The following is a 27,620-nucleotide window of genomic DNA, read 5'->3' on the forward strand; positions in this document are numbered from 1 at the left end:
AGCCAGTATTGGTGGGGGTGGAAGAACTTCTCAGGGACTATGCACAACAAGTCACAAGATTCAGGTTCCAATCCTGTAAAATACCAGTGGATTTCTGGAAGTGAAAGTGTGAGAAGACACAGGGTTCACATTCCAAAAAAGATTTACTGACTTAGGTCAGAAGTTGGCAAACATTTTCTATAAAGGGTCAAATAGTAAATACAATATTTTAATCTTCGTGGACCATACAATCGCTACTGCAACTGAGCAACTCTGCTGTTGTAGCGTGAAAGCAGCATGGGCAATACATAAATGCATGGGCTGTGTTCCAGTAAAACTCTATTTGCAAAGACAGGCATCAGGATAGATTTGGCCAACAGGTCATAATTTGCCAGCCCTTTCTTTAGGTTGTTGCAAAAGAAGAAAGAAATAAGTTGGATCAGTGTCAATACTTGGTATCTCACTAATCCAATAAGGAAATACAAGTCCATAAAGTCTCTTGCTTTCCAAAATCAACAGTGGAAGCTCCTTTCTCCCTTTTGCCAGAACATCCACTCCACCTGGCTGGTGCCAGAATGTCTCTGTAGAGTACAAAGGAAAGTAGTGGGGTTTGCCATTCTGATGCCAGCAGCCAGCCACCTTTCTCCAGCTACCTACTGTCTATCATTACACAGTGATAAACTCCTTAGGCTGCATGGCCTGTGGCTGGAGCCAGGGAGAGAGGATAGTGCTGGTCCTGGAACAGGTCTTCTAGGGAGACTTTGTGAATGGGAGACTGAAATCTTGGGAATGAGGATTATCTCATTGTCCGCCACCCCATGTGCACATTATTAAACCTCTGTGGTCTCAAGTTCCTCATCTGTAAACAAAGGGACTATAATCCCTGCCCTTCATCCTCCCAGGTTTGTTGTTAATATCAGCAGGATCCTGGATGGGATAAGTCCTAGGGAACTGCATAGTTCCATACCCACAGGAGCACCCTGCCTGGGTATCATTGGCTGTCAGATCTCTTGCCTTAGCCCTAATTAGCTTCCTCTTTTTTTTTCTCCCTTAATAATCCTCACCTTTGAATCATGAGCAGGTAGAGGGGAAAAGACACTTCTGAAGTTAAATTTGAGGGGGAAAAATGTCCCCAGTTCTGTAGTATGTTCTTTACTGAATTTATAGCAGAGAATCATGGTTGAGAAGATGGATTACCCACAAGTTAAATCCCAGCAGTTAACCTCAATGTGTGAGGATTTTATTTTAACTACTTCCTTCTTTGTGTGAATGGCTGTAAGGGTGGCACTTGAAACTAGACATCAGTTTTGAATTTCTCCTTGTGAGTGTATAGGAGGACAGCCAGTGCCTAAGAGGGGAGTTGTAGGGAGGAGACTGAGTGCAGCAGAGGCATCTGCTATGGACCTGACATGGTGCTAAGGATGAAAAGGAATGCAAGAATGGTCAAACACAGCCCCTCTCCTCTAAGAGTTTATGGTATCCTGGGAAGAGATGTGAGTAACAGGTGTACTTCTTACTGCTCTTTTTCTTCTAGCACATTAGCAGACCCCAACTTCCTGTATTCTTAACATACCCTTTTAAAATGTTTGACTTGCATTTGTTGCAATAATAGCATAAGTGTTTAAAAATTAAGCATTGAAATCCCTATCAAAATCCAATCTCATTTTTCAATGAATTAGAGCAAGTAATCCTAAAATTTATAGGGAACCACAAAAGATACCGAATAGCCAAAGCAGCCCTGAGAAAGAAGAACAAAGTTGGAGGGATTATGATCCCTGACTTCAAACTCTACTGCAAAGCTACAGTAATCAAAACAGTCTGGACTGGCACAACAACAGACCCATAGATCAATGGAACAGCATAGAGAGCCCAGATATAAACCCAACCATATATGCTAAATTAATATACAATAAAGGAGACATGAATGTACAATGGGCAAACTCTTCAACAACGGGTGTTGGCAAAACTGGACAGCTGCATGTAATAGAATGAAACTGGATTATTGTCTAACTTCATACACAAAAGTAAATTAGAAATGGATCAAAGACCTGAATGTAAGACATGAAACCATAAAACTCTTAGAAGAAAACATAGGCAAAATAATCTTGTACATAGCATGAGCAATTTTTTCCTCAACACATCTCCTTGGGTGATGCAAATGAAATAAAAAATGAACTAGTGGGTCTACATCAAACCAAAAAGCTTCTGTACAGCAAAGGACACCATCAGCAGAACAAAAAGGAAATATACAGTATGGAAGATATATTCATAAATAATTTATCTGATAAGGGTTTAACATCTGAAATATATAAAGAACTCACACACCTCAACACCCAAAAAACAAATAACCTGTTTAAAAAATGGGCAGAGAAGATGGCGGCGTGAGTAGAGCAGCGGAAATCTCCTCCCAAAACAACATATATCTATGAAAATATAACAAAGACAACCCTTCCTAGAATAAAGACCAGAGGACACAGGACAATATCCAGACCACATCCACACCTGAGAGAACCCAGCGCCTCGCGAAGGGGGTAAGATACAAGCCCCGGCCCCGCGGGAGCCGAGCGCCCCTCCCCCCAGCTCCCGGCGGGAGGAGAGCAGGCAGAGCGGGAGGGAGACGGAGCCCAGGGCTGCCGAACACCCAGCCCCCGCCATCCGGGCCAGAGTGCAGGGCCCTCGATACTGGGAAAACAGGGCAGCAAGAACAGTGAGCAGGCACTGGAGGCTGGGCGACAGAGGACGTAAGAAAAGCGCGTGACCATTTTTTTTTTTTTTTTTTGCTTTTTTGCTGCTTTGTTTTGGCGAGCGCTTTTTGGAAGTCTTAAAGGGACAGGGACCCCAATACTAGGGAAACAGGGCAGAAAGACCGGTGAGCAGAGGCCTGAGGCTGGCACCGGAGAATAAAGAAAAACGAACGACCACCTTTTTTTTTTAATTAAAAATTTTTTTTTTTTTTTAATAAAAAAAATTTTTTTTCTTGTTTTTTTTTGTGGTCGTTGTTTTGTTTTGGCGGGTGCTTTTTGGAAGTCTTAAAGGGGCAGGGCGGGTCACTTAATCCAGAGGTAGGGAATCCGGGATCTCTGGGCACCCTAACCCCTGGGCTGCAGGGAGCAGGGAGGCCCCTTACGGAGATAAATAGCCTCCCAGCAGCTCCTGCTCCAACGCGACTCCACCATTTTGGAGTAGCTGCCCGAGCCAGGCCACGCCCACAGCAACAGCGGAGATTAACTCCATAGCAGCCGGGCAGGAAGCAGAAACCCTGTCTGCGCGCAGCTGCGCAGCACAAGCCACTAGAGGTCGCTGTTCTCCCAGGAGAGGAGGGCCACAAACCAACAAGAAAGGAAGTCCTTCCAGCCGTCACTCATCCCAGTTCTGCAGACTATTCCTATCACCATGAAAAGGCAAAGCGACAGGCAGACAAAGATCACAGAGACAACACCAGAGAAGGAGACAGACCTAACCAGTCTTCCTGACAAACAATTCAAAATAAGAATCATAAACATGCTGACAGAGATGCAGAGAAATACGCAAGAGAAATGGGATGAAGTCCGGAAGGAGATCACAGATGCCAGAAAGGAGATCGCAGAAATGAAACAAACTCTGGAAGGGTTTATAAGCAGAATGGATAGAATGCAAGAGGCCATTGATGGAATTGAAATCAGAGAACAGGAACGCATAGAAGCTGACATAGAGAGAGACAAAAGGATCTCCAGGAATGAAACAATGTTAAGAGAACTGTGTGACCAATCCAAAAGGAACAATATCTGTATTATAGGGGTTCCAGAAGAAGAAGAGAGAGGCAAAGAGATGGAAAGTATCTTAGAAGAAATAATTGCTGAAAACTTCCCCACACTGGGGGAGGAAGTAATCAAACAGACCACGGAAATACACAGAACCCCCAACAGAAAGGATCCAAGAAGGGCAACACCAAGACACATAATAATTAAAATGGCAAAGATCAAGGACAAGGAAAGAGTGTTAAAGGCAGCTAGAGAGAAAAAGGTCACCTATAAAGGGAAACCCATCAGGCTAACGTCAGATTTCTCAACAGAAACCCTACAGGCCAGAAGAGAATGGCATGATATATTTAATACAATGAAACAGAAGGGCCTTGAACCAAGGATACTGTATCCAGCACGACTATCATTCAAATATGACGGTGGGATTAAACAATTCCCAGACAAACAAAAGCTGAGGGAATTTGCTTTCCACAAACCACCTCTACAGAACATCTTACATGGACTGCTCTAGATGGGAGCACTCCTAGAAGGAGCACAGCACAAAACACCCAACATATGAAGAATCGAGGAGGAGGAACAAGAAGGGAGAGAAGAAAAGAATCTCCAGACAGTGTATATAACAGCTCAATAAGCGAGCTAAGTTAGGCAGTAAGATACTAAAGAGGCTAACCTTGAACCTTTGGTAACCACGAATTTAAAGCCTGCAATGGCAATAAGTACATATCTTTCAATAGTCACCCTAAATGTTAATGGGTTGAATGCACCAATCAAAAGACACAGAGTAACAGAATGGATAAAAAAGCAAGACCCATCTATATGCTGCTTACAAGAAACTCACCTCAAACCCAAAGACATGTACAGACTAAAAGTCAAGGGATGGAAAAACATATTTCAAGCAAACAACAGTGAGAAGAAAGCAGGGGTTGCAGTACTAATATCAGACAAAATAGACTTCAAAACAAAGAAAGTAACAAGAGATAAAGAAGGACACTACATAATGATAAAGGGCTCAGTCAAACAAGAGGATATAACCATTCTAAATATATATGCACCCAACACAGGAGCACCAGCATATGTGAAACAAATATTAACAGAACTAAAGGGGGATATAGACTGCAATGCATTCATTCTAGGAGACTTCAACACACCACTCACCCCAAAGGATAGACCCACTGGGCAGAAAATAAGTAAGGACACGGAAGCACTGAACAACACAGTAGAGCAGATGGACCTAATAGACATCTATAGAACTCTACATCCAAAAGCAGCGGGATATACATTATTCTCAAGTGCACATGGAACATTCTCCAGAATAGACCACATACTAGGCCACAAAAAGAGCCTCAGAAAATTCCAAAAGATTGAAATCCTACCAACCAACTTTTCAGACCACAAAGGCATAAAACTAGAAATAAACTGTACAAAGAAAGCAAAGAGGCTCACAAACACATGGAGGCTTAACAACACGCTCCTAAATAATCAATGGATCAATGACCAAATCAAAATGGAGATCCAGCAATATATGGAAACAAATGACAACAACAACACTAAGCCCCAACTTCTGTGGGACACAGCAAAATCAGTCTTAAGAGGAAAGTATATAGCAATCCAAGCATATTTAAAAAAGGAAGAGCAATCCCAAATGAATGGTCTAATGTCACAATTATCGAAATTGGAAAAAGAAGAACAGATGAGGCCTAAGGTCAGCAGAAGGAGGGACATAATAAAGATCAGAGAAGAAATAAATAAAATTGAGAAGAATAAAACAATAGCAAAAATCAATGAAACCAAGAGCTGGTTCTTCGAGAAAATAAACAAAATAGATAAGCCTCTAGCCAGACTTATTAAGAAGAAAAGAGAGTCAACACAAATCAACAGTATCAGAAACGAGAAAGGAAAAATCACGACGGACCCCACGGAAATGCAAAGAATTATTGGAGAATACTATGAAAACCTATATGCTAACAAGCTGGGAAACCTAGGAGAAATGGACAACTTCCTAGAAAAATATAACCTTCCAAGATTGACCCAGGAAGAAACAGAAAATCTAAACAGACCAATTACCAGCAACGAAATTGAAGCGGTAATCAAAAAACTACCAAAGAACAAAACCCCCGGGCCAGATGGATTTACCTCGGAATTTTATCAGACATACAGGGAAGACATAATACCCATTCTCCTTAGAGTTTTCCAAAAAATAGAGGAGGAGGGGATACTCCCAAACTCATTCTATGAAGCTAACATCACCCTAATACCAAAACCAGGCAAAGACCCCACCAAAAAAGAAAACTACAGACCAATATCCCTGATGAACGTAGATGCAAAAATACTCAACAAAATATTAGCAAACCGAATTCAAAAATACATCAAAAGGATCATACACCATGACCAAGTGGGATTCATTCCAGGGATGCAAGGATGGTACAACATTCGAAAGTCCATCAACATCATCCACCACATCAACAAAAAGAAAGACAAAAACCACATGATCATCTCCATAGATGCTGAAAAAGCATTTGACAAAGTTCAACATCCATTCATGTTAAAAACTCTCAGCAAAATGGGAATAGAGGGCAAGTACCTCAACATAATAAAGGCCATCTATGATAAACCCACAGCCAACATTATATTGAACAGCGAGAAGCTGAAAGCATTTCCTCTGAGATCGGGAACTAGACAGGGATGCCCACTCTACCCACTGTTATTTAACATAGTACTGGAGGTCCTAGCCACGGCAATCAGACAAAATAAAGAAATACAAGGAATCCAGATTGGTAAAGAAGAAGTTAAACTGTCACTATTTGAAGATGACATGATACTGTACATAAAAAACCCTAAAGACTCCACCCCAGCACTACTAGAACTGATATCGGAATACAGCAAAGTTGCAGGATACAAAATCAACACACAGAAATCTGTGGCTTTCCTATATACTAACAATGAACCAACAGAAAGAGAAATCAGGAAAACAACTCCATTCACAATTGCATCAAAAAAAATAAAATACCTAGGAATAAACCTAACCAAAGAAGTGAAAGACTTATACTCTGAAAACTACAAGTCACTCTTAAGAGAAATTAAAGGGGACACTAACAGATGGAAACTCATCCCATGCTCGTGGCTAGGAAGAATTAATATCGTCAAAATGGCCATCCTGCCCAAAGCAATATACAGATTTGATGCAATCCCTATGAAACTACCAGCAACATTCTTCAATGAACTGGAACAAATAATTCAAAAATTCATATGGAAACACCAAAGACCCCGAATAGCCAAAGCAATCCTGAGAAAGAAGAATAAAGTAGGGGGAATCTCACTCCCCAACTTCAAGCTCTACTATAAAGCCATAGTAATCAAGACAATTTGGTACTGGCACAAGAGCAGAGCCACAGACCAATGGAACAGACTAGAGAATCCAGACATTAACCCAGACATATATGGTCAATTAATATTTGATAAAGGAGCCATGGACATACAATGGCGAAATGACAGTCTCTTCAACAGGTGGTGCTGGCAAAACTGGACAGCTACATGTAGGAGAATGAAACTGGACCATTGTCTAACCCCATATACAAAAGTAAACTCAAAATGGATCAAAGACCTGAATGTAAGCCATGAAACCATTAAACTCTTGGAAGAAAACATAGGCACAAACCTCTTAGACATAAACATGAGTGACCTCTTCTTGAACATATCTCCCCGGGCAAGGAAAACAACAGCAAAAATGAGTAAGTGGGACTATATTAAGCTGAAAAGCTTCTGTACAGTAAAAGACACCATCAATAGAACAAGAAGGATCCCTACAGTATGGGAGAATATATTTGAAAATGACACATCCGATAAAGGCTTGACATCCAGAATATATAAGGAGCTCTCACGCCTCAACAAACAAAAAACAAATAACCCAATTAAAAAATGGGCAGAGGAACTGAACAGACAGTTCTCCAAAAAAGAAATACAGATGGCCAACAGACATATGAAAAGATGCTCCACATCGCTAATTATCAGAGAAATGCAAATTAAAACTACAATGAGGTATCACCTCACACCAGTAAGGATGGCTGCCATCCAAAAGACAAACAACAACAAATGTTGGCGAGGCTGTGGAGAAAGGGGAACCCTCCTACACTGCTGGTGGGAATGTAAGTTAGTTCAACCATTGTGGAAAGCAGTATGGAGGTACATCAAAATGCTCAAAACAGACTTACCATTTGACCCAGGAATTCCACTCCTAGGAATTTACCCTAAGAACGCAGCAATCAAGTTTGAGAAAGACAGATGCACCCCTATGTTTATTGCAGCACTATTTACAATAGCCAAGAATTGGAAGCAACCTAAATGTCCATCAATAGATGAATGGATAAAGAAGGTGTGGTACATATACACAATGGAATACTACTCAGCTATAAGAAAAGGGCAAATCCAATCATTTGCAGCAACATGGATGGAGCTGGAGGGTATTATGCTCAGTGAAACAAGCCAAGCGGAGAAAGAGAAATACCAAATGATTTCACTCATCTGTGGAATATAAGAACAAAGGAAAAACTGAAGGAACAAAACAGCAGCAGAATCACAGAACTCAAGAATGGACTAACAGGTACCAAAGGGAAAGGGACTGGGGAGGATGGGTGGGTAGGGAGGGATAAGGGGGGGAGAAGTAAGGGGGTATTAAGATTAACATGCATGGGGGGGTAGGAGAAAAGGGAGGGCTGTACAACACAGAGAAGGCAAGTAGTGATTCTACAACATTTTGCTATGCTGATGGACAGTGACTGTAAAGGGGTTTATAGGGGAGACCTGGTATAGGGGAGAGCCTAGTAAACATAATATTCATCATGTAAGTGTAGATTAGTGATAGCAAAAAAAAAAAAAAAAAAAGGGGCAGTTCCTGTGTGGTAACCTCCAACGAGTTCTACACAAGGGTATAAAGGGCATATAAAAGTGTAGGCAAAGGGTCTGTTTGTGTTTATACAGAGGATCAAAGCCTAATTGGGCTACCCCGAAAATGAACTAAGATACGATATGAAAAAGAACTTCCAACATCTGCACTCTCTGGAAGACTCATGCCAGAAGATGATCATCAAAAAACCCCAACAAAGATCCACGCACTGCTACAGCTGTAGATGCACTCATCCCACCAGTTCCTGGACCTGCCATGGGAATGAGGAAGGAGATATCTAAGCTGGCCTGTGCATACAGTAAAACAACAAAATTGGACTGGATCTATACTGTTGGAACTCAACCAAGAATTTGGAGAAGTGCAAATTGTAGCGCTCCAAAGTCTTACAACTACAAACTATTTACTGTTAAAAGAACATATGGCATGTGAACAGTCCCCAGGAATGGGTTGTTTTAATTTGTCTGATTTCTCTCAGACTGTTCAAGTTCATTTGGACAATATCCACCATATCATAGATAAGTTTTCACAAATGCCTAAGGTGCCTAACTGGTTTTCTTGGTTTCACTGCAGATGGCTGGTAATTACAGATATGCTTTGGTTATGTAACTATACTCCTATTATGTTAATGTGTGTGTGCAATTTAAGTAGTAGCTTAAAACCTATACATGCTGAAGTTACTCTACAAGAAGATATATCAAAGAAATAATCAATCTTCCCATGTTTTCTTCCGCCTGCTACTTCTATAGCTTTTCTTCTTCCTTCCTAATTACAACCCTTAAATAGAATTCGTGCCTCATATCAAATTTACCGAGTATCATAATTCTTCCAAGTGGTAAAGATACCTCAAGACAAATGCTGGGCATAGAAGCCACAGGGCATAAATATGCAAAGAAGTAAAAAGCTAACCTTTTCAAACAATAAGGCTTCTCTCTCACTTACCAACTTCACATTTCCCTGTATGGCCCCGGAAGATGACTGGTTAGCCAGAGACGGGTAAGATTCCTCAAGGGAGGAACAACCTAAGACAGGCACAGTCGCAGGGGGGCCATCAGGTGAGAAATTGGGGATCAACAGAGGTGAGGCTTAGAACCTCACCCCCCCATTCTGAGAGAAATCTTCTGCATACGTGGATGTTTTATTGCCCTTGTCTAGCTTGGATTAACACATAGTCTACAGGCACACACCTGATCATCTACATGTGCTCTCTTACAACACTAAACTATGTTTTCTACCTTTATCTTGTATCTACCTACCACTTCAGCATTTTATTAAAAATAATAATAATAAAGAGAGAAATGTGGTATCCACATATAAATCAAGTATAAAAATCAAATGAGTATTCATATTTGAACTGACCATTTATAGTTCATAATGCATGAGCAAAACCGAAAGTTTCTGTGATGACTGCCCTTGTACTGTTCACTATGTAACTTATTCATTATGTAAGAATTTGTTCTACATGTAAAAACTTGTTTGTTATGCCTCAGAAGATTGGAGACTGACAAAAATTAGGCTTGGGGTGGAATAATGATTGTGCATTGAGCATTGACTCCCCTATACAGAATTTTATTGTCGTTAACAACCATTTGATCAATAAATATGAGAGATGCCCTCACAAAAAAAAAAAAAAAAAAAGAAGGACAGACTTCCAATGGTAAAATAAATTAGTAACCGTGATGTAATGTATAGCATAAGGAATATAGTCAAGATATTGTAACAGCCTGGTAGGGTGATAGCTGGAACCTAGAATTATGTATATAAATGTTCTACCACTGTGTTGTACACTTGAAACTCATGTAATGTAATACTGTGTGTCAACTACCCTTCAATTAAAAAAAAAATAATTATTGAAAAAAAAAAATGGGCAGAGAATCTGAATAGACACTTCTCCAAAGAAGAAATATGGATGGCCAACAGGCCCATGAAAAGCTGCTCCACATCACTGATCCTCAGGGAATTGCAAATTAAAACCACAATGAGATATCACCTCACACCAGTTAGAATGGCCACTATCCAAAAGACAAGAAATAACAAGTGTCGGTGAGGATGTAGAGAAAAGGGAACCCTCCTGCACTGTTGGTGGGAATGTAAATTAGTTCAACCATTGTGGAAAGCAATATGGAGGTTCCTCAAAAAACTAAAAATAGAAATGCATTTGACCCAGGAATTCCACTCCTAGGAATTTACCCAAAGAAAACAAGATCCCTGATTTGAAAAGATATATGCTCCCCTATGTTTAGTGCTGCATTATTTGCAATAGCCAAGATATGGAAGCAGCCAAAGTGTCCATCAATAGATGAATGGATAAAGAAGACACATATATGTGGTACATATATACAATGGAGTATTATTCAGCCATAAAAAAGAAATAAATCCTGCCGTTTGGGACAACATGGATGGACAGAGAGGGTAATGCTAAGTGAAATAAGCCAGCCAAAGAAAGACAAATACCATAGATTTCACTTACATGTGGAATACAAAAGCAAAACAAAACAAAATGAACAAAACAGCAGTAGGCTCACAGACACTGAGAGGTAACTGATGGTTACCATGAGAGAAGGGACAGCGTGGGTAGGTGAAATAGGTGAGGGGGATAAAGAGACCCAAAATCTCAATCGTAATATAAATCAGTCATGGGGATGAAAGTACAGCATAGAGAATATAGTCAAAGTTCTGTAACATCTTTCTATGTTAACAGCTAATAATTACACTAGTTGGGGTGAGCATTTAATAATATATACAACTGTTGAGTCACTATGTTGTATAGTTGAAACCAATATAATATTGTATATCAACTATATTTCAATTTAAAAAATCAAAAAATAAATACAAATTAATAAATACTAGACCTTGAAATTAAAATGTGAGATTCCCACTCATAAGTCTTCACTTATACTCATACAATGGAGGAGGAACTACTTTAAGACCTTCCAGATCTTTTGCAAGAATAGATACACATGGATATAATATGTGTGTCTTCATTCATTCATGCTGCTATAACAAAATACCACAGTCTGGGCAGCTTGTAACCACAGCAGTCTGTTTCTAACAGTTTTGGAAGCTGGAAGTCCAAGGTCAGCATGGTCAGCCGTATGGTCAGCTGAGGGCCCTCTTCTGGGTGCAGAATTCTCACGGTGTCTTCACATGCCAGAAGAGGCAAGGGAGCTCTTTCGAGCCTTGTTTATAAAAGCATCGATCTCGTTAGTGAGGACTCCACCCTCATGACCAAAGTTCCCACCTCCTAATGTCATCACATTGGGCATTAAGACTTCAGCATTTGAATTTGGAAGGGACACAAACATTCAGACTGTAGCAGTGTATATGTGTGGGTGTGTATTTTCTATGTCTGGGTGGATGTTTGTGGTTCCCTACTTATTTTTAGAAAAAGGGGATCATATTATACCTGTGAGCACTTCATATTTCACAATAATATATCCTGAACACCACTTCACATCAATATATGCAGATGTGATTGAATCTTTATAACTGCTGCAGCAATGTTTTCCTCAATAGAATCACCATAATTTATTTAATCATTATCCCCTCAATGTACATGCAGGTTGTCTCCAATCTTTTGCTTGTACAGATAACGCTGTAGTAAAGACCCTGGTGCAGAGCTCGCTGTGCAAGCAACTCTATAGGATAGATTCCTGGAAACTGAGTTACCGAATTAAAGGGAATGTGCTTTTTAAAATTTTGATAAATATCACCAAATTCACTCCCAAGGCTCTGTCACTGTTATCTTTGATATGCTCATCTTTGATCAGTGGAGTGTCTTATCACGCTGCCCCTCTTATTACAGCTCCTAATCTTCAAATTATATTTCTCCCATGTGATGAACATCTGTTTCTGCTGCCCAGTATCCATTCCCACTTCCTCTGGTAATCATTCCCTAATTTTCCTTTGGAAAACCACTTCTGCCACCCTCCATCTACACAGTTCTTCTGAGGTTGACTCTGACGCCCGTGCCAGGGGTAACTCAACCCTAGACCATCAGAGTTGCAATGACTGGTTCAAGCATATCATGTTTCCCAATATGGCAAATAGGAAATTCCCAATAAATAGAAGCTTTCATTATTGTATTATTATGATTATCACCAACATCATCACCGTGATTAGCTTCCGCTGAAAACAAACTCTGCTGAATGAAGCATGCAGAGTTCACACCTGCGGCAGGTGAGGGAGGCCCCACCGTGCCCTCATCCCTCTGCTCCGGGAGGAGCCGCTTGTGGAAGCCACTCACTTCTCCCCCTCTCCAAGCCCCGCTCTCAACAGGTTAAAGACCTAGAAACGGGCCAGAGCCCATGCCCACACATGGAGGGGTTCTGAGGGACAGCTTTTAATATTACAGATGCTATAGTAGGTCTGGTGGACCTTTGGAGGTCAGGCCTGATAGAATGATTTCATGAAGAGTCAGGATGTCAATGACTAGGCCTTTCTGTCTGTCTCACACACACACATTCACACCCACTTGCACACACGCATACACATGCACACACACGCTTCTCTCCATCTCCACCAGCACCTCGTTCATCTCTCACACACACACACACACACACACACGCTTCTCTGCATCTCCACCAGCACCTTGTCTGTCTCTCTCTCACACACACGCACACTTCATCTACATCAGCACCTCATCCCTCTCTCACACACATGCTTCTCTCCATCTCCACTGGTACCTTGTCTGTCTGTCTGTCTGTCTGTCTCTCTCTCTCTCACACACACACACACACACACACACACACACACACCTCTCAGTCACCACCACCTCTTCTGTCTCACACACATGCACACATGCACGCACACGCACACAGGACCCTTCTCTCCATCCCCGCCAGCACCTCAGCAGCCCAAGCCCCCGTCACTGTCACTGGGTCGGTGATCACCTCCGCGCTGGCCTCCCGCCTTCTCCCTGCTCTTTTGTCACCCACTCTCCACACAGATCTCTCCTGAGCTCTTCGGAGACCTCCCAGCACACATCCGGTGACACCCGGAGCGTCCGGCGCGGCCCGCCTCTGCCCCTGCCCTCACAGGACTCGCCGCCCCCGCCTCCTCGCGGCTGCTCAGACTCCCTGCCTCTCCCGGGCCGCCCGCCCCTCACCCGCACGGCCTGGGCACGCCGCCCACTCTCCGCCGGCCCGCATCCCGTTTTCCCCCAGCTGGCTCCTCCTTTTCGGTTCGGGCTCCAGCGCCCCCTCCTCAACGTCCTAACCTGACCAAGCGCCCTGAACTGCTCTTCCTCCCACCGCCATCATCGTCCATGGCTGCACCATGCTCACTTCAAGGCGTTTACCGCCATCTGTGATTGCTCCTCCTTTATTGTCCGCCTCCTCCACTGGACTGCGAACTGTCTGACATGTTGCCATGGACTGAATGTGTCCCCCTAGATTCATACATTGAACCCTAACTCCCCAGTGTGGCTGTATTTCGAGATGGGACCTCTAAGGAAGTAATTAAGGTTAAATGACATCATAAGGGTGGGTCCCTTCTGACCCCAATAGGATCACTCTTCTTAAGAGAAGAGACACTGGTGAGTCAGCTCGCTGTCTCTCCACACACATACCAAGGAAAACCCTGTGAGGACACAGGGAGAAAATGCCATCCACAAGCCAGGGAACTGACCCTGCCAGACCTGGACCTGGGACTTTTAGCCTCCGGAGCTGTGAGAAAACAAACGTCTCTGCCGAAGCCGCCCAACCCGCGGTGTCTTGCTGTGCAGTTCTTCCTGAGACACAAACACTTGTTTGCATTTGCTCATCACCTTCTTTCTAGCTCCTGCCATAGCACGAGGCACATGGCAGGGACTTGGTACATAGGTGTTGAATAAATGAATTAAATGTCTTGTTTGTGCTTCATTTCAAGGTATCTGGGAAACAGTGAGAGCAGCAGGGCTTGGAAATCAGGTGACCTGGACTGGGTTGGCCTCCGTTCCCCCATGACAACAACAGTAGCTAACTGTGTCACTTCCCCTCTCTGGGCTTTGGTTCCCCCATAGTACAGCTCAGCAAGAAGACCTTTCAAGTTTCCTCTAGTGCTAAAATGGTATAAAAATAGCTCCCCTCTCTGGAACACTGGCTGTGACCCAGGCACGGTACGTGTCCCCTTTTTCATGTACTCTATGCTGCCTACAGAGGTACAGGTACCTCCATCAGCATCTCACAGATGAGGAATGCCAGGCACAGAGCAGTGCCCCAGCAGAAAGGGAAGGATATTTTTAAGGTTCTTACAGAGGAAAATGAGAATTTAGTTATCTATGGCAGTCCCTAAAATTAATTTGGAAAATTGCCTGCTGACAGGTGGTGCAACAGGGTGGAGGTGTGCAGGTAGTGCTCTGCAAGTTTCCTTTTAGCTGTTGATGTCTGGGAGGAGCCCCTGCCAAATTCTGATATTTCAGCAACCCCTTTCCCAAAAGTCTGAAGATTAACTCAGGGTCCTTCTCAAAACCTGGAGAGGAAAGCAAGAACTAGCCTCATCTCTAAACATTTCAAGCTCCCTGACAATCTTACTTACTCATCTTGTTGCCTGTGCAGGAACACAGATCTGGTAGTGGGATGAGATCTGAGTTTAGAATCAAATCATGGAATCTCAATACTGTGACTAAGCAGCCCAGAGGATGCAGCCTGCCACCCCACAGGCTAGGAGCACTGCCACGTAATGGTCCCAGACCAGTGAACAGAAGATGTTCTCAAACCACTGTGAAATGTTTCAGTTGATTCAGGGAAAGAAACTTGAAGGGCGGGGCCAGGATTCAAACCAAGGGATCAGTGAAGTGGTGAAAACCACAGGCTTCAGAGATAGAAGGATCTGGCCAGGGAGAGTTCAGCTCTGCTGGGAATTAGCTGTGACCTCCCTGAGCCTCAGTTTCCACATCTGTAAAAACAAAATAACAAGGCTACCCAGAGAAGAAGCCAGGCTTTACAGAGCCTGAAGTTTATTCCTCCAGGGCAGGTGGGGAGCTGGCAGGTATAGATAAGGGGTGGTAAGGGCCTCTTTAAGAAAAAGAATACAAAACTACAAATTCAAAACTGCATACAGGACCTTGGAAAGGGTCTGATGTAAGGGAGGGGCTGGACAAATCTGTCTCGAATGCTAGCAGTTAGCTGTGAGATCCTATAAAGCTCTTGGCACAGGAGATGATGGTGTCAGAAGGGTTATGCCTTGAGGGGAATGCTGTAATTTTGAGGGAAGAGGAAATTTTGGCCAGCTCAGCTGTCACTGAAGCAGGGATAATGACAGAGAATGGGAACTGGAGATACCCCCAAAGCCTTCTTTAGCTGCAGAGTTCCATCCTGAAAGTCTTGTGTGACCTTAGGCACATCCCACCCCCTCCTGGCGCCAGAGCCCTGCCAGTGAGATGTGGCTCTGGGCTGTGCTATCATTGCCTCTCCCACCTTTACCAAAAAAATCCCATTACTGTCTCTCTGGAGCCTCACAAAGGCTAAGAAGCAGTTAAAGGCGAGTGCTCCTTTTTTCCCCAACATTTTTCCAAGAAAAGGGAACTTCAGAAGGACGTCTTACTGCGGTCAGTGGTAAGTGAAGCCTCTGCCTCAGATGAATAATGAGGTGGGGTGTAGGTATTCTCTTGAAGGGAGAAATGGGGTATTGGTTAAAAAGCCTGAAGAGCTGGGTTGTGTGCCCTACTTTGTCACTTTCTAGCTGTGTGACCTCAGGTATGTTCCTTCAGTTCAGAGCCTGATTTCCTCATTATGTAATTTATAGAGTTAAATGAGAAAATATAGATAAAGTACTTGGAAGAGTGCCTATCCCTTAGTCAAGTGATTAATAAATATTAGTTATTAAAATGATCAATGTTATAGTCACTGTTGCTGTTACTGTTGTTAGGGGTGGGTGGGCGACTCCCCAGACACCTCCCTTCCTCTTCCAGAGCCTTCCTCTGCCTCTGGGCTTCTTCAGGAGGGAGGAGTTGGCCCCAGGAAGGTGGGCGGGGCCTCAGTCCAGCTTGGCCAGAACCAGCTCAGGCACAAGCCACTGTGCTGGGTTTGCACCTGAGCAGACACCTTCCTGCTTGCCTCCTGCAAGTGCAGACCTCCTCATCACCTGGAGCCTTCTCTTTCTGAAGCAGTCATGCCTGTGACAAACAGTGCCAAGGGTCTCCAGGGAGCTGTAGACCTCAAACTGGACCTCAGGTCCCCTCCTGAAAGAACCAAGACGCTGCAGAACAAGGATTCCAGTTTCTCAGATGGACAAGGGACTCCAGTATCTTCTGAGTCACTGGGCTACGACAAGACCAAGGGCATAACGTGAGTACTCTTCTAGCCTGGAAGTTTGCTTTGGCAAAACCCCTGGGTGGGCGGGTCTGACCACCCATCACTGTGCAGATGGACAAACCGAGGTGGCAAAGGTGCGGTTAGAGGCTGAGTGCAGATGAGAGCTTAAAGGGGTGGGAGTAGAGACTGTCAGAAAGCCCTCAGAGCACGGCAGGGTGGGTGGGCACGCCAACGCCAGCCACCCCAGGCCGTGCCCTAGGTCATGGGAAGGGGGGGTTAGAATCCAGTGGTGGCCCTAAAGTCAGCTTTGCTCCTGGATGTACCGCTGGGGGTGGGGGAGCTGGGTAATCCCCAGCTTCTTGGAGAAGGTGAGATTTGAGCTACAGTGTCCTCACTGACCATCAGGCCTCCTCCCTGCCTCCTTCCTGCAGTTACCCCAGTATGTGGAAGAGTTGAGGGGTACGTTTTGGGGGTGGGGACTCTCACACCCTAACAGGTAGGGGTCTCCTGAAAGAGTTTAGGCAGGGAAGCCAAGCTACAGGGTCCCGCAAACCCTCACCTCCATCCCTCCAGCAAAGTAGCTAGTTGACCTCAGGAAGACAAATGGGGTGGCGTGGCAGAGTCCTGCTGCTTTCAGGAGACAATGTTGGCACTGCTATTATAGCAGAAGGAACACCTGTGTCACATTGTGACTGCCCTTTCCCTTCTTTAAGCCTCAGTTTCCCCACATGCAAAACAGAGATAAATTGGTGGCAGTATTTTTTAAGGAGGCTTCCTGTGGAGATGAAATCTGAAGGGGTGGGGAGGGGGCAAAGCAAGGAAGGAGGGGGTTAAGGGTCGGGCAAAGCCCCTTTCTTTCGCTGCCTGCAGGACAAGTTTGGAACAGAAGCAATGACTGGTACCTGTGATGCCGTTCTGCTGCCCCAAGGCTGCTCCTGGGGCTGCTAAGAATATGTGACCCTACGCTTGAGTTTTCAAGCCTTGCAGCCATCCACTGCCCAGTGGGGGTATTTCTCAATAGGAAGCCTTGGGAGAACCAACTAGTTCTGGGTTCTGAACTGATAAATGGTTTGATGGCAATTTCAGCTACTTAAGAATCTAAAAAAAAAAGCACATCAGAACTAGAGGGGCCCCGTGGTTTGTAGAGAAGGAGTAAACAGGTCGGGTAACCATGGCACCTATGGTGTCAGCTCCCCTGGGTTCAAATTCCCACTTAGCTGCTGCCCAGCTTGGGCAAAGTGACGGAACTTCTCTGGGCCCCAGTTTCTCCTCTGTGAGACGGCTGCTCGCTGCTCCCAGGACAGCTGCAAAGGTGATTTACACATGAAGCCCCTAAGCTTAGTGCCCATGAGCCCTGGCTGCTGTGAATACCATGATGGGCCAAGATTACCAAAGGAATTAGGGCAAAAGCCCAGGTCTCCTGCCTCCCAGCCCAGGGCTTTGATAGCTCACTACACTATGTTTACAAGCTGGCTTAGTGGCCGAAGTTAAATGCTGATTTCCTAAGTCATTTAGTTAGAAATTTCCAAAGTGACCTATTGGCCCTTTGCTAGATGCAAAACAAGCCTGTCATTGGAGGGCCACAGGGCACAGTGCTCTGTCAGCAGCGGAGACACCCACGAGGAGCGAAAGGCACGCGGACACTCTCCACCCTCTTTCTCTCCTAATTGTTCTCTTTAACTCTTACCAAATCAGTGCGCTGATCCTCAGGAAGCTAGAAGGTTTAGTGGTCAACATAAAGATTTGGGTGTTTGGGGCAGTTCTTGGAAACATCATTTCTCCTAACATTTACAGAGACCCAGCAAAGTGGACACGTTGCCAAAGATGACACAACTAGTTAAGTAGTAGCCTTAGGTTTTAATTTCTGGTTTGTTCAACCTCAGGAACCAAGCTCCGTTCACAGCCTCTGCTGCTCTTCACAGGAAGGCTAACATGTGGGAATTTCCAAGGTTTCTACAGCAGTGGATATAAACCTAATAGTCACCTGGGTTTAACCTGGTCCAGGTACAGAGAGGTATAGAAATTGGTGTTTTTTAATCCGTCAACAGAGAGGGTCCTCCCTGGAACCTTGCCCCTGAGGGTTTGGACCTGTACCCTGGACCACCTCCACATCTGTCATAAAGGGTCTGAGTTTCTGTTTTTGTTGTTGTGGGAGGAGACACAGCATCCCGCAGCTTGATGACCTGATCTGAGGGGAAAGAAATCCCTCTGGAGCCCAGTCCCCAAATGACCCTCTCCCAGCGGGCCCTGTCCCGGGACCCGAGGCATCTGGCCTATTCATTCAGAGGTCACAGTGACTTCTCTTCGCTGTCCGCCCTTTTCCCTTTGCTCTGTGTTCAGTCCTGTCTCTGCCACTAGTGTTAGGAGCTTGCGTTGTGCGCTGCCACCTCTCTGAGGCTCAGTTTTCTTGGTTATGAAGTGGGTTGTGCCTTTTCTCATCTGTCTGGGCTGTTTCCAGGAGGCAGTCAATAGAAGTGGGGTGAAGAACAGGGACTCTGAAGCAGTCCTGGGTTCAAATCCTGCGTCATCAATATATCCTTGTACAACTCATAAAAAAAATAACTCTATGCCTCAGTTCATCATCTCCAAAATAAATGCAATAACCTACTTTCTAGTCTTCACTAGAGGACTGAGTGAGATAATACATGTAAAGTACTTAGCATAGTGTCTATTTATATAGTAAGTGGTTTATGGTATGTGTTGAGGGTTACCTGCCAAAACCAGGACAGTTCTGGGCAAACATGGATGGTCGGTCACCCTACAGGAGAGCCAGAGGGGCTGGCAAGGCCTTGGCACTGAGAGATGGCCAGGAGCCCACCTACCCAATTGAAGTGTTGACGTGCTGCGAGGGCATACCTGCCGGGTCTCCTCACCCTCACACACCCACAGCTCCGTGTCTTTTTCCTCTCCTTCAGAGGATTCCAGACCCTGGTTCACCTGGTGAAGAGCAACATAGGCACAGGGATCCTGGGGCTACCCCTGGCTGTGAAGAACGCAGGCATCCTGGTAAGAGCAGCTGCAGGAGGGGTCAGAACGACTGGGCTGTAGAGGGGACGTGAGAGGAGGCAACAGGGATCATAGTGGCTCTCAGCGAGCAGTCTTTGGGGGAGGCAGCTTGGCCCAGATTTGGAGTCTAGACATCTAGCCTGGGTTTGAGTTCTGGCTCTGCCGCAGATCTGAGTGGCCTTGGCAAGTCACTTGCCCACTCTGTGGGCCTCAATTCACTCCCTTGGTAGAATGCAGAGGCTGGACTATGACTGGTTTTCCACTTGTGCTCTGTAGAGCACTAGTTCTTGGGGATACCGAGGCCACCCAGGGGCAGAATTCTGGGTCCCCTCCTCCCACCACAATGCCCCATTTTAATTGTTTCATGTACTTTATTAGAGTACTACTTGAGATTATGTTTGAAAGAGTAGCTGTTGCTGCTATAAAGGAGTTTGCCAGGAAGTTCTTTGAGTTCTGAATAATATCTGCACCAGCAAATCCCCCCCGGCAATGTTCTTTACCAACCAATTCTCTCCTCTCTTCCGTTCCGCCAGATGGGCCCGCTCAGTGTGCTGGCAATTGGCTTCATCGCCTGCCACTGTATGCACATCCTGGTCAGGTGTGCCCAGCGCTTCTGCCACAGGTGAGGAAAACAGCATCCTCTTGTCAGTTCCTTTGGTACTTGGTGCTTAGGGACATCCCAGACACATAATAAGAGTTTACCTCTTGAGGGTAGGGAGGGCAAGGGGGATAAAGGGGCACAAAATTTCCCGAGCATAATAAAGTTGGTCATGGGGACGGTAGTCCAGCATGGAGACTATCCACTGATTGTGTGACATCTTCCTGTGTTGACAGATAGTAACTGCACTAGAGGGGGTGAGGATTTAATAATATAGGTGACTGTTGAACCACTGTGTTGTACATTTGAAACCAATATAAGATTGTATATCAACAATACTTCAATAAAAATAAATTTAAAAAAAAAATAGTTTACTTCTTAACTTCCCCCAACAAGGCCAAGACAAAGAAAAAAGCATTGAGGGCAGGGACCTGAGGCAAGGCTCTGCTACATGACTCATTAGGCGATCTTAATCAGGTCATTGTGCTTATCTGCTTGGCTCATCAGTAAACTGGGCCTAAACAATACCTGCCTCACCTCCCTAGCGAATTCTCATGAGGATCCAATGGGATCGTGAATATGAAAACTACTATAGCCATGCAACGTGTATACTACTACCCCTTTTATTTAGTAACGGCTCCCCTTGACAAGGAAGGAAAGCAAGCCACTGCGGAAATACTGCCAGGTGTTCAAGTCTGAGCCAGAATTTATGTCTCCGCTCTGGCGGTCTTTCTGCTCCAGCTGGGATGTCTTGCTGTGTGTCTCCTGACTTTTCAGCTTATGATTTTAGGTTAAGCTGCCTCTTGGTAACTGTGTATGCACTTTCTCCTGCAGGCTTAACAAGCCCTTTATGGACTATGGGGATACAATGATGCACGGACTAGAAGCCAGCCCCAGTGTCTGGCTCCAGAACCACGCCCGCTGGGGAAGGTACCTTGCTCTTGCTTTGCCCGAAGTGGATACAGGAGAAGGAAATGCAGCTGTCAGGGGTGGCTTCTTCCTGGGATCCTTGCTCATGTGGCACAGAATGTTGGACTCTCCACATGGAAGGGGTTCATTGGCAACTTTGCTGACCCAGCCCTCCTCCTTGCATACCTCCAGCAACAGCATGCTCATTCCTTTGCTATGCAGCTTTAATATTATTCACTTTGTTATTAAACCACAGTTTTCCAGCTGCTACTATGTACTGAGCCCTGCAAATATCATGGGGAACAAGGCAAACAAGGCTTTGCCCTCACAGAATCAAAATAGTCCAGAATAGTGCAAAAGGTAGACACTAAACAGTTTAGGACATAGTTACTTAATAAGCACTGGGATAAAGTACATTGAAGGAAAGAAGTTCTACTTGCTAACAGAGCAGGTAAGGAGATAGATGTGCCTGGCCTTGGGTGGGCCTCCTAGGATGGAATCACCGAAATGAGTTCTGCAGGAAGGAGTTCATAAGATGAGAAATTGCATAGGTGAAAGTGGTCAGGATCCTGGACCGCCCTCCAGGAAGAAGGAAAAGCAAGCTGTGAAGGTCCCAAAGGAGGAAGGAGTTCCTGGCAGTTTCAAGGCACAGAAAGACCAGGCAGCTTGAGGGCAGCGTCATGGAGATGAAGATGAAGAGTCCAGGGTCCTGATGAAGGTATATATTTTAGACCCTCATGAAGGTTTTGTTCTTTTCTCAAGAGCAACCAGGGAGCCATTGGAGGGTTTTAATCAAGGAAGTGCTGTTTGCATTGTTTAAAGATCTGTCTGGCTTCTGTAAAGAGAATAGATTCTAAGGGGGCAAGAATAGATTTAGTCAGCCCATGAGGGGCTGTTGACATTGTCCAGGCAGTTGGTAGTGATGGCTGGGACCAAGCTGGTGGCAATGGGATAGAGAAAAGTGAATTTGATAATGATTTCTAGATCTCAGGATTGTGGGGAAAAGAATCAAGGGTGGCTCAGATTTCCAAGGACTTCTGTTCTGGACAAGTCGGGCTTGAGGTGCCTGAGAGATATTCAAATGGAGATGCCAAGTGGGTAATTGTCTGTACAGGTTTGAACCTGTCTTCATACAGGAGTTACAGAATTGCAGTCATCTGCCATGAAGCCAGGGGTCTCTTAGGGAGCAAGTTTATAGTGAGAAGAAAACAGAGAGAAAGACCATTAAGAACCCTTTGGTGAGCTGAAGTCTTCCTCCTGTCCCAACCACATTCTAGATTTCAGGGATGACACAGAATAAGGTAAACCCCCTCTGTCCTCTGGTACTTGGGACTAAATCTACTCATTTTTGTTTTCAGGCCTGTCCTCACCCCATCTGCCTACTCTTTACCCAGTACCATCTAGATTGTCAGAGTCTCTATTGAACTGTGACCTGCCAGATCACTGCAGCTGCCCTGAGGTGCACCCTGCCCGCAAAGCGTAGAGCCTGCAGAACACCATGGGTGTGGCAACCCCTTGGCCCAAAGCCCGTTCACATACTCAGTTAGTAAATTCAGCCTAGGAGCAGACTAGGAAAGCTATGAGATATTAATCAGAACTCTCCCAAGAAGAGGATTTTGCTTGTCACAATCCCTCAAATCCTTCTATTCATCATTGGTTATATAAAGTAGCTTTTCCTGTTCTATTTGGGAACCTTGCATCACTGATCTTCTCTCCTATAATTTGAACTTCTTTTTTGAACTATGGGCTCTTCCTCTGAACATTTAAAATGCGTCTTAAAAATAGAAAAATAAATTAATAAAGCTTCCTAGACCTTACACTACCCTGTAGCCACCATCCTATCTCACATTCAGCATCTGGTGATTCAGCAGATACCCACTGAATACCTCCAGTGCGTCAGGAAGTGCTTTAGGCTATGGGTCTACAGTGATGAACAAATGGCACCATCAAGACTTGGGGGTATGAAAGAACAGCCCACCCCCTGACTTTACTTCCACACATCCCATTCTCCCCTCTTTCAGGGGTCACCTGGATTTGCTGTCCTTATACTTCTACTGAAGTTCTTTCCACCAATGTCCTAAGATACCTCATTGTTGTACCTTCTTTGCCCTAGAGAACCTCTCAGCAGCAGTGGGTACAATCAACTGTTCTCTTCGCCAAACATTCTCCCTTCACTTGGCTTCTATTTAACCCTTTATCCCACCTATGTCTCTGGTCATTCCTTTACCTTTGTGCAGGCTTTTTTGTTACTATCCTCCCTATAACCCTAGGTGTTCTTTAGAGTTTAGGATGCTGCCTTCTCCTCTGCCCACTGCACACTCTCCAATGTGGACCTGCCTTCTCAAGGCTTTGTCCATTACCAACAAATCAATGGTTCTGGACCCATGTGTGTACTTGTCTCCTGAATGTCTCCTGTAGGAACCTCAAGCTCAGCAATTTGGATACTGAATGTGTCATTTCTTCCCCTTCCCAAAAGACCTCTTCTTCTTTCTGACTTTCCCTGTTTATTTTGTTGTCCAAGCCAGAAATCTGTCAATCACCTTAGGTAACTTCTTTTACTTCCCCCAGATGTAAGTTGTCACCAGGTTCTGTAAGTACTTCTCTCTAGTATATCTTAAAATGCTTTAATTGTCTCATCCTAATGGCCACATTTTGTCCAGGGTGCTGCCATCTCTCACCACTATTGTAGTCAGAATCCCCTAGCCAGTCTTCCCATCCTTAGTCTTGACCCTCCAGTGGATTCTCCACATTGCATCTAGAGAAATCTGCTAATCCCTCACTTCTTCCTCTCCATTTTCTCCTCTTCCTTTCTCTCTCTTTCTTCTCCTTCCCAAGGGACTCCTACTCGGGTATTGCTTTTTTCTAAGAAAGCTGTATGCTCTATAATTTGGGTAAATTGCTCTTTTTACCATGACCATTGGTGCCATGTTATTTTTTGCCCATCTCTCCCACTAGTCTGTAAAGCACTAGAAGATGGGACCATGTTTTATTTGTCTGTGTGTCCTCAGAGCCTAATATGGTATCTTGCACATGGTTGAAAAAAAGTTTAATGTTAATAATAGCTAATAAAAACATCGTGCCTGTTCACCATGTAAGAACTTATTCACTATGTAAGGCCTTGTTCATCATGTAAGAACTTGTTTGTTATGCTTCAGAAGATTGGAGACTGTTGAGATATAGGCTTGGGGTTGATTAATGACTGTGCATTGAGTCCCCTATACAGAATTTTATTGTTGTTAACAACCATTTGATCAATAAATAATTCATAAGTCTCAAAAAAAAGAACATCATGCCTACCGCCCTACATCAATTACAAAGAATGCCACAGACAAGGGGGAAGTTCCTGACTTCCTGAAGAATTTCACCACGTGCTGACCTGAGAGTATGAGGGTGTTTGAGAAACATTATTTCTAAAAGAACTATTGTCACCTCACCTTTTACTGCCCCATTGTTAATTGTGGTGGCAAGACCAAGGGTAGTGATACAGGGGACCTCCCCCTGGGAACAGAAATGGCAATGACAAGCCAACTCTTCTTGTATAACAAGTTTTCTTTCTCTCTCTGCCCTCTCTTCCAGGCATATTGTAAGCTTCTTCCTTATAGTCACCCAGCTGGGCTTCTGCTGTGTATACATTGTCTTTCTGGCTGACAATTTAAAACAGGTAAGGTCTTCTAGATAAGGTGGAGGAAAAGACATGGAAAAAGAAGGGTCATCTGCTAGTTCAACAAATAGTTTCTTCTCTTTGGGTTGCAGTGTCTTTAGCAAACAACCAAGGAAGTTAAGCTAGATTTTGTCAAAGAACACAGACTTCCTCTAGTTCACATAACTGCAGATCCCTCTAAGCGGTCCCTTTCCCACAGTACCCTTTGTCCAGGGGCTTGGACCTCTCTGTCCTCAGGACTGTTCTCTAAACCGGAGCTAGAAGGAAACGGATTTTTCTTGAACCTCCTGCCTTGGAGTTTAATCGTCTTTAACTCTTTTAAAACTGATATGGGTGATGATACTGAATCTTCTTTGGACTATTTTCTCTGTCTTTCACTGCTTAATTTCTGTGGTTTAACAGTTGTCCCCAGAAAGTTCTTTTTATCTAACCCAGAAGTTATCTTGTAGCAATTTGAACAAAATAATGTGCTCAATAACAGAGACCATTCTTAGTCAATAAGCTAAAAAAGATAGCTATTCTTTAGGGCTCTTTTTATTTCTCTGCTTACAGTAATACCAGAAATTTGGAAATGTAAAATAATTAGAAAGAAGGAAAAATAGTAAGCATTCAGAGTTAGTTTCTATTATGTGTCAGGTGCAGTGCTGAGCATTTTATATGCTTCCCCTCATTTAATTCTCTCCAGGACCTCATCAAAGTACATACTGTGGTTATTCTCATTTTACAGAGGAGAAAAATGATGCTATAAACTCTATAATGTCTATAAGTCAAGAGCCAAGGTTAAAAATGTAAGCCTTTTGACATCAGAGCTCAAGTTCTTAAATAATATGCTATATTGCTTCTTAAAACAAAAAACTATTGTTAATCCAACCACTCATGGTTAATGTTTTAACTTAGTATGAACTGGTTAGCATTTTGCAATATCCTTACATTTTTTAATGTAATTTTTAATGGCTCCATAATACTCCATTCCACAGACAAACCATGACTAAGTCGATATTGTTGGATATTTTCTTTGTTTTCTTTTGCCTTTCTATTGAAATCTAAATCTTTGTGTACTCCTTTATTTTTCCTTAGTATGTATTTCTTAAAGTAAAAGTACTGAGTCAAAGAGTTTGATTATTTTGAAGGCTTTCCAAACACATTGCCAGATTCCTGCTTGGAAATCAATCTGGTTTCATCAGAACTTCGTCATCCTATGGAGATAAGGCAAGCATCGTCTCGAGAAGTTTGCAGGCTGAATGAGATTTGTCCTAAAACATATAAAAAGTTAATTATCAGTGTGTTTTGGTGCCAGGTCAGGATACCACCAACCATACCCTGAGGTCAGGGGTGCTTAATTGTGAATTTAAGGGGCAGATATGTGCGGGGGCATGAAAAATAGTTGGAACAAGGGAAGACTTCCTCGAGGAGCTACATCTGAGCTGGGCGTTGAAGGGCAGCTTGGAGGAGGAGGACTGCGGCCAAGGTGGGAGAAGGAAGGAGCGAACTCCTGGAGCAGGAATGTGGGGACTTGCTCAGGAGAGGCAGTACAATGGGATTTCTCGTGCGACTGGGCCTTGGGACAGGAAGAATCTTCACAGTTGGATGGGACCCATTATGGAGGACTTTGAATGCCCAGCTCATGTTCCAAGTATTTTTCCTACCATAATGAGGAATTAGAAAATAATAAGAATTAGTGATTCATTTAAGTATCCAAGTGTGCTATTAAATAAAAAGATTTTGAAATAAGACTGTAGGCTATGATTGCAATCTGTTAAAAAAGGATGCATATAATACTCGTAATTTGTGATATTGTATACAAACTGCACAGGTGAATATAATCCAGGGCATTCCCATAGCTATCCAGGGATACTGAGATTATTATTTCTTTGACATTTTCTTCTTGCCTAACTCATTTCTGACTGTTCTGTAGTACACTGTATTGCTTGCTCAATAGGATTTCATTAAGTAATGCCGATTCTAATGTGGGTGGTATCCTTGCCCGTCCCTCAGCTTTGCCAGGGGGTGTTTGTACTGTGTACGGGGGGGCGGTTTCTCATCTGCCTCAATGGTTGGGAGATGCTAATAGCATTTATTGGGTGGGGTCCAGGGATGCCAAATGTCCTGCAATGAATGGTCCAGACCTCACAAAGATGAGTTCTCTCACTCAAAATGCCAATATTGGTATGGTGCAATTGGCCCAATTATGAAAATGTATATATGGGTTTTTGGGTTATAAGTAACAGAAACAGCCTAACTCACTGTGAGACTCTGGCATGTGAGCCATCCTAGCTCTCTGTGAGGGAGGTGATGAGCCAAGCACTAAGCTGACCGCATGGTCAGGTGATTCATCAAATCTTCCCCTTGCTTTCCCATTCCTTTCTCAGGTAGTGGAAGCAGTTAATAGCACAACCAACAACTGCCACTACAATGACACAGTGCTTCTGACACCCACCGTGGACTCTCGACTCTACATGGTCGCCTTCACGCCCATCCTGATGCTGCTGGTCCTCATCCAGAACCTCAGGATCCTGACCGTCTTCTCCATGTTGGCCAACGTCAGCATGGTGGTGAGCCTGGTCATCATCACCCAGTACATCACCCAGGTTGGTGC

General features: G+C 44.1%; 1 protein-coding gene and 1 long non-coding RNA gene across 6 annotated transcripts in view; one reads left to right on the forward strand and one right to left on the reverse strand.

The window, feature by feature from the left end:
• LOC130680299 (uncharacterized) overlaps window positions 1-14,235 on the reverse strand; it is a 61,712-nt gene extending 47,477 nt beyond the window's left edge. For both annotated transcript variants that reach the window (XR_008993251.1, XR_008993250.1), the window contains exons 1-2: window positions 13,509-14,235; window positions 12,787-13,008 (exon numbers count right to left, since the gene is read on the reverse strand). This is a non-coding gene — a long non-coding RNA (uncharacterized LOC130680299). The remainder of the gene's footprint in view (window positions 1-12,786; window positions 13,009-13,508) is intronic.
• A 2,355-nt stretch (window positions 14,236-16,590) lies between these two features.
• SLC36A2 (solute carrier family 36 member 2) overlaps window positions 16,591-27,620 on the forward strand; it is a 28,221-nt gene continuing 17,191 nt past the window's right edge. For all 4 annotated transcript variants that reach the window (XM_036879090.2, XM_057490572.1, XM_057490578.1 and 1 more), the window contains exons 1-6: window positions 16,591-16,883; window positions 19,766-19,856; window positions 20,390-20,478; window positions 21,289-21,384; window positions 24,940-25,024; window positions 27,394-27,612. In XM_036879090.2, the coding sequence (XP_036734985.2) occupies window positions 16,708-16,883; window positions 19,766-19,856; window positions 20,390-20,478; window positions 21,289-21,384; window positions 24,940-25,024; window positions 27,394-27,612 (756 nt within the window). In that variant the 5' untranslated portion in view covers window positions 16,591-16,707. The remainder of the gene's footprint in view (window positions 16,884-19,765; window positions 19,857-20,389; window positions 20,479-21,288; window positions 21,385-24,939; window positions 25,025-27,393; window positions 27,613-27,620) is intronic.

This window comes from Manis pentadactyla, chromosome 2, assembly GCF_030020395.1.
Source record: "Manis pentadactyla isolate mManPen7 chromosome 2, mManPen7.hap1, whole genome shotgun sequence".
Lineage (NCBI taxonomy): Eukaryota > Metazoa > Chordata > Mammalia > Pholidota > Manidae > Manis > Manis pentadactyla.